Source organism: Echinops telfairi, unplaced genomic scaffold (assembly GCF_000313985.2).
Source record: "Echinops telfairi isolate 266 unplaced genomic scaffold, ASM31398v2 ScPeMD7_2010;HRSCAF=2546, whole genome shotgun sequence".
Lineage (NCBI taxonomy): Eukaryota > Metazoa > Chordata > Mammalia > Afrosoricida > Tenrecidae > Echinops > Echinops telfairi.
In genome coordinates, this window is record NW_022105908.1 from 23,429,300 (window position 1) to 23,436,376 (window position 7,077).

The 7,077-nt window shown below is 53.8% G+C and overlaps 1 protein-coding gene across 1 annotated transcript in view; it reads right to left on the minus strand.

Annotated features, from left to right (window-relative positions):
• Positions 1 to 2,270: 2,270 nt before the first annotated feature.
• The window catches only part of LOC123522067 (collagen alpha-2(I) chain), a 5,585-nt gene continuing 778 nt past the window's right edge, over positions 2,271 to 7,077 (minus strand). The window contains exons 3-4 of the mRNA XM_045293325.1: positions 3,025 to 7,070; positions 2,271 to 2,350 (exon numbers count right to left, since the gene is read on the minus strand). Coding sequence (XP_045149260.1) covers positions 3,905 to 7,070 — 3,166 coding nt within the window. The 3' untranslated portion in view covers positions 2,271 to 2,350; positions 3,025 to 3,904. The remainder of the gene's footprint in view (positions 2,351 to 3,024; positions 7,071 to 7,077) is intronic.

A 7,077-nucleotide genomic window follows, 5' to 3' on the forward strand; every position in this document is an offset into this window, starting at 1 on the left:
TGGGTTTCAGTAATTCCTCTTGGTTACATTACCCTTGATCACGCCCTACCAGGCGTCCTACACCCTCCTCACCACCGATTTGTACCCCTTGTCCCTGGGCTTGTTAACTTCTCACCTTTTTTAGCCACTTCTTCAATTCTGTGGATACAACTGCTCAATTCCTTCTGGAGCCGCTGAACTTCTAACAGGCTTCTGTGTTCACGATGCAGGTGAAGTCCTAGATCCTGGGTGGGCGGCGACGTTGGCACAGTAAGGTCTGCTTGTCCTGGCTGCGATGTGTACAGGTACACTTTGGCTCCGGAGCTGGAAATTTTGACTTTGGATTGCCGGTGGCCGCACTGCCGGCCTTCCTGGCTTCTTGACTCCTTCTTTTCTACCCTGGGCTCAGTTATTTTCGACTTCGTGTGCACACATCTCTGCGAGATTTGGGGCTCACTTCGGAGATGATGTTCCCTCACGTGCTCCTCAAAGTGTCTTCGTTTCACATCCCGTTTGGCTAGGTGGACGGCGTAGCTGAGTTTCTCTTGGGATATGACAGAAAAGGACACAGAACTGCTCAAGTCAGGCCCACTTCTCAAATCCGGTCCTTTACAGTAGTATGATTCATTGTAGGAGTGCTTCAGTTTTTCAATTCTAATTGCGTGTGGACAAGAGTATCTGATCGCCAAGTTGCTTGGATGGGTAGGAACATCCCGATTAAACTGCAGCTGGTGTTTTCACAAACAAACAACACACAAGCACACATTAGACATATGACATGTTGCATAGCTGGTGTATGATGAATACCAAGTTTCCGTCATTTCACCCACAAGATTATTTATGCTAAGAAGGGTTTTTCTGTTGTACTGATAGGTCGGAGTGTATTGTCTACAAATATCATACTGAGATCAGCTTCTAAAACTGTCAATCAAAAAATAAAAAGCTTCAACACTACTGAAAGCCAACAGAAGTTATACCTATTCAGTGCCAAGTTTGTTATATTACCCCAAAAAAACTTCTACAACCCGTATCCATCCATTGAAGACAAGCTTTTATTTATTTTCAACAAACCATAAGATCCAGAGAAAAGAAAAAGAAAAAAAAAAGCTTCAAGCAGTAACCAGTTAAGTTGTCCCACTCCTCAGCTATGTCCTTCTACCCTGGTGGCACTATGGGTTAGGCATTAAGCTGGTGATTAGCCATATGCTTTGACATGTATCCAAAATAGGGTGGATAGACAGATGGATGGATCTCTCCAAAACAAAGTCACTGCCATCCAGTCAATTCCACTCACAGCAACCATCCCGGGGCAGGGTAGAGCTGCCCCCGAGGGTTTCTGAAACTGTAACTGCTCACAGGAGTAGAAAGCCTCATCATTTTCCTGTGGAGCAATTCGTGGTTTCAAACTGCAGTCCAATGGGTAATCACTATGCCACAGGGCTCCCAAAGGATCTCTAGCGGGGTGGGATGAAGAAACAGACAGGTGATAAAATGAACAAAGTAAAACAATACTTTCGGTAGTCACGACACATTTCTTTCAACTTTTAAGACACGTGAGAGCCACTGGATAGAACTGAATAAAAGTTGGTGGTTCAAAATCCACCAGCTTCTCCTTAGGAGAAAAATGAGGCCGCCTGCTTCTATAAAGATTTATAATCTTAGAAACCCTACAAAGGGTCTTTAATTGGAATTAACTGGATGTCAATGGGTTTATTAGGTATCATAACCAAAATCCCAAACCAAATCCACTGCACATCACGTCAACTCTGACTCATTGCGGGGCCCCCCACCCTCCCCCCTGTGTTTCCAGGACTGTAAATCTTAAGGGGAGTAGACAACCTGAAGAGTAGTCACCTGAGGAGTGGCTTGGTGGGCTGTGAACTGCTAATCTTGTTGATAACAGCCTAGTGTTAACCCCACCACACCACTATGGTTCCTTATTTGCTATTATTAGGAAATTAATCTTTTGGGGGCCAATTTTCTTAGCTGTGACAATGACATTAAGTAACAGAGTTTATTTTGGAGTTCTAAAATACTTAAAAGTGTCATAGATCTGCAATGTCCTTTGAAATGGTTCATCAGAAACCTTTCATAGGGCGAAATGTTAACAGTGGTTGAATGGCAGAGGTGGATCTCATGCAAAGGCGTTTCGTTGAGCTTTTCCGTACACTTGAAATGTCTCATAATAAAAGCTGAAGAAAACACTACCTGAGTGTGATACTTCCTGGAATCACAGCTTCCATCTAGCTGGACGTCAGATGTAAGATGAACACAGGGTGGAACAGGTCTGCCTGGTCCCATCGTGTTGGATGGTGTAGAACAAGAGTGGAATCCTAGTCACCAGCCAACAGACTGCCCCTGAAACCATCGCCTGAAATGAAAGCAAGTTACTTTCAGATCGACAGTCTTTAAATCAAGAGGAACAAAGAACATGCAAGGTCATGCACATGTAATAGTATTCTAGAAGTAGCCCAGGACATAAGGAGCTCAGGCCAGAGTGAGTGTCTAAGACTATGATAGATTCTCCCATGTACAAAAAGGAACCACATTTTGGGAATTCCCATTTCTAAAATAGGGGACACTCTTTTTAATGACAATCTCTTGCACAAGTTCCAAATCTTGAAGATCTGAAGTGGGACATTACTCCCAAAAATCAGCTTTGCCAAGATCAGCTAGCACTTTCCAGCAGGGCAGGTCTGTGGCAAGAGAGCCTACATTAGTACTCGAGTCAAAAGAGCAACGTGCCTCCCACAACTGGGCAGTCCACATGGACCTCATAAACTTACAGGACCACAGGGTTATCTGGATTTTAATCAGGATCTGCCATGAACTTGCAGGACGCCTGCTCTCAAGATTCCATTTCCCATCTTCCCACTGTCCCATTCCATACATGAGGTAACAGATTGAAAGCATTTTGTAAACTGTCAAATGCGATGCCCACATCATCGTCCCTCCCTGTTCTGAACATGCCTAACAGACACCCTGCCCCCACTGCCACTCACCCCGGGGCTCAAACAGGCTGTGTTGGCTCTCATTGCTATTTACCTATTTCACAGGCATAGGGCTCATCTTCCCAGCTAGACAAGGTTCCTCGAGGGGAAGGGCCTTGTCTTGCTCTTCTAGTTCCCACAACACAGTGCTTTGAGCATGGTAGGCAAACACATGTTGGGCTATGCTGAATCTCTGTCAACTGACTCCTTTTAAGTGCACTGGGAAATGTGTTCTCTCACGGAATCCTATACCAAGTCATTTGGGAAAGGCTAAAAACAAAACAAAAATCCTACAAATCTCTAAATGAAGCTTTTGAAAAAATCCAAGGTTTGACGACTAGATTTGCTTAAAGACCAACACGTCTGCAGGAGTCGAGGCAGCTGTCCAAAAGTCCGTATTTCTAAGGCTGTTGAGACACAAGCACAGCAGACGGCACAGGTGGCGGCACAGGAAGGAGGCGGTTCCGAATGGCTTGGCGCCGTCCCAGGCCGGGCGCTGCAATTTGCAGGAGCGCGGCCAGGACAGGGTGTCTGCATCCTCGAGGTGATAAACACATCCCCTCAGCTGAGTCCATGCACCTAAGGCCTCAGAATCCTTTCTCCACTGGGAAAAGACTATGATCCGCAGCTCCAGGAATGCCTCAAGTCACACACACACACACACACACACACACAATACAACACACAGATTCACAATGTCCAGGGACACCCTTGGCTGTCCCCCTATACAAAGTCTTGGGACACCCCTCACCTCACAGCCTGTCCCTTCCCTGTTGTTCCAGGAACCCTCCCAACGTCTCCCACTTTGAAGTCTCCCTCCTCTGTTCAGACACCACTGCCTACGCCTTTAGCCACAACCCAGGTCAAGCCTCCCCCCAAACTGTTCCCTCCCACAGAGCCCCAAGACCCAGCCCTAAACCTGCTCCCTACACAAACTACTGAGACGCCTCTCTCAGTCTGTCCTCCTCCAAATCATTTTCTTCCAAACGGTCTCCCCTCACTCTGGCTCCAAGGAGCCCTGCGGCCCGTCTCCTCCCCTGCTGCTGAGGGTGGCCCCTGAGAAGGCCAAAGCCCGTTCCCTCCCTTGGAACGAGAGGCATCCCCAACACTTCGGGCACCTCCCGAGTCATTCTTGCTCCTAACACTCCTGAAACATGACCACAGACCGTTTCTTCTCCCACTGGCCGGGTACAGCCCCGTAACCCGGACCCAGCCCCACATGTGGGTAAGGCCCCCTGAGTTCGCCTCTGCTCCGTCAGCCCCAAGAAGCTGCCACTCCTTGTCTCCTGCCCAGAAGCCTCACGCCCTACTGTGGATTCTCTACTCATGGCAGCCAAGCTCAAGGTACCTTCATCCATTTCTTCTCCCATGGAGCCTGTCACCCAGACTGCAGCAGGTGCCCGCCCAGGCATCGGTAACCCCACAGCTGCAAGCACCCCCAGAGCCTGAGGCCCCTGAACCACCTCAGGAGCTGTTCTAGACGGTCTCCTCCACAGGCCTGCGAAGCCTTCAGAACCAGTCTCCCTTTCCACAGGGCCAGGGACACTGAGAGCAACGGGCCCTTCAGTAACCCGTCTCCTCCCCCAAATGCCTGAATCGTCAGGGGAGCCGGCATCCCTCGTCAGAGACCCAGGGACCCCAGGAGCCATGGGTGCTCCAACAGCCAAGGGAACCCTAGCAGTCCCAGGTACCCCAGCCATCTGTCTTCTTCCCAAGCACAAGGGTTCCCCAGAATGTGTCTCCTCCCCGCCAAGCCCAGGCAATCCCAAAGCCACAGGATCCCCTGCAGTCAGTATCCCTCCTGATAAACCTGAGAACCCCGCCGAGCCAGACCTTTCTCCCATGGAGTCAGGCACCCTGACAGATGTGGGCAGCCTGGTGTCAGGACACCTGGCATCTGCAGGTACTTCCACAGTCTCCCTCCTTCTCCACACCACTCCCTCCTGCCCAGAGGCAGTCTCCTCCCGCACAAGCCTGGGCCATTGGGGCACCAGGGGCATCCCGCCCGCCACAGGGGCCTGGGCAGTGAGGCTCCTTCCCAACAAGCATGAGAGCCCTCCACAGCCAGACTCCATGCCCGAAGGACCAGGTACTCTATAAGGGGTGGGCACTTCCGCAGCCATAGGAACCCTGGCATCCTGCCTCCTACCCCACCATCTTGGGACACCCCCAGAGCCAGGCTCATCCCCTAGAGGCCTAGGTTCCTCTGAATCCACAGGAACCCTGGTAGCCAGGGGAACCCCAACAGCCTGCCTCCTTTCCCATGATCCTGGGAAAGTGCCGGAACCAGTATCTTCTCTGACAGACCACAGCTCCTCAGCAGCCCGGGGCATCGTGGAAGCCAAGGGCATTCGAGTTGCACGAAGCCTTTCCCACAGGGTTGAGACATCTCTAGGGCTAAACTCCTGCCCCAGAGAGCCCGACACCCACCTGCCAGCAGCCACCCTCTCAGACCCGGGCACATCCGCAGCTGTGGGGACCCCGAGTGGAATACACCTGTGCTTGGGCACACCCGCTGCCTCGGGCAGGCCCACCACCTCAGACAGCCCCATGGCCTGTCTCCACCTGCATGGACAGGAAACCTCCCCACAGCCAGTATCGTGGCCCGCAGGCCCAGGCACCTCTAAAGCAGCAGGACCCCGAGCCTGTGGCTCCACCTCCGCTTGCCCCCTTTCCCAGTGGCTCAGAACCCTCCCACAGCAAGCCTCCTCCCCAACTACTCCAGGAACCCTCTCAGCTGGAAGTACCCCAAGAACCTGCTGCCTAGTCCACAGGCCTGGGGTACCACCATGGCCTGTCTCTTCATCTGTGGCCCGCGGGACCACCACTGGCTGGTCAGATCCCCATCGGCTGTGGATCCTCCCACAGACTGATTCCTCCCCCCAAGTCTTGGGTACTTCCATAGCCTGTCCTATTCCCCACAAGCCTGGGGCACCCCCAGAACCTGCCTCTTCCTCATGGGGACCAGGTACCCCTACAATCTGAGGCGCTCTCTGTGACCCTGGGTCACCTCTGGAGCCAGGCTCTACCCCCACAGCTTGTCCCCTTTCCTGGAACACTGGGTCACCCCCATATCTGGCTTCCTCTTCAACAGCAAAAGGCACCCTTATAAGGTGTCCTGTGCCCCACAGGCCAGGGAGCCCCGCAGAGCCTATATGCTCCACATCTGGTCTCCTCTGCCACATGCCGGGGGCCTGCGGTCTAGTCTCCTCGCCCAAAACAGGCACCTCCATAGCCTCTCCCCTCCCCCACCAGCCAGGGGTATGGCTGCAAGCAGGCTCTCCTCCCAGAGGACCAGGCATCTGTGGGGCCTGCCCTCTACCCCACCGACCTGGACGCGGGGCACCCCGGTAACCCATGTCTTCTTCCACAGTTCTGGGAACGCCTGCGGCTTCGGACCAGGCCGCGGCCCCCAATGCTCCCTTACTCTGCCCTGTTTCCCAAGAGCCTCGGGCAACTCCACTGCCCATCTCCTCTCCCACCGAGGGTCCCCTCATGCAGGAGACAACCCCGGCAGTCCAGCCAATAGCACCAGGCACCCTTACGGCTCGACCCGATGCCCTCTCACTGCCTGCCACTAACCCCTTCGCTGGAGGTACTCCTGTGGCCCCAAGGTCTGCCCTGGCCTGGCCTAGCACCCACGGTCCTGTGAGACCACCGCGACTCGTCTCCACCCACGAAGGCCGGCCAGGGGCACCCTTTTCAAGGGGTCCCTCCCCCGCAGGCACGGGAAGGAGCTCCACTCTGCCTTCTTCCCCACATCCCGAGGCGGCCCTCATAGCCTGCACCTTCAACCACAGTTCCAGAATGCTCCCGTGGCCCAGAGAGCCAGGGCGACCTTTCCTCTCGCAGCCCCGCGGGCTCGTGCCCTCTGTCCCCGCCTCATCCCCGCTGCGAGTCACCCACACGGACCCCGTGGGCCCTATCACCTGGGGTTCCCCCACCGCCCCGTTTACCCACACGACCTCTGGGTCTCTTGCCGCCTCCGTCGACCCTGCAGTCCTCGGCGTCCCCACGGTCTCATTCACCCCGCCTGCCTCTGGGGCCTCCGCTGCTGGTCGCCTGCCCCAGGGTCGCCCACCCGCCAGTCGTCTCTCTCGACTCACAC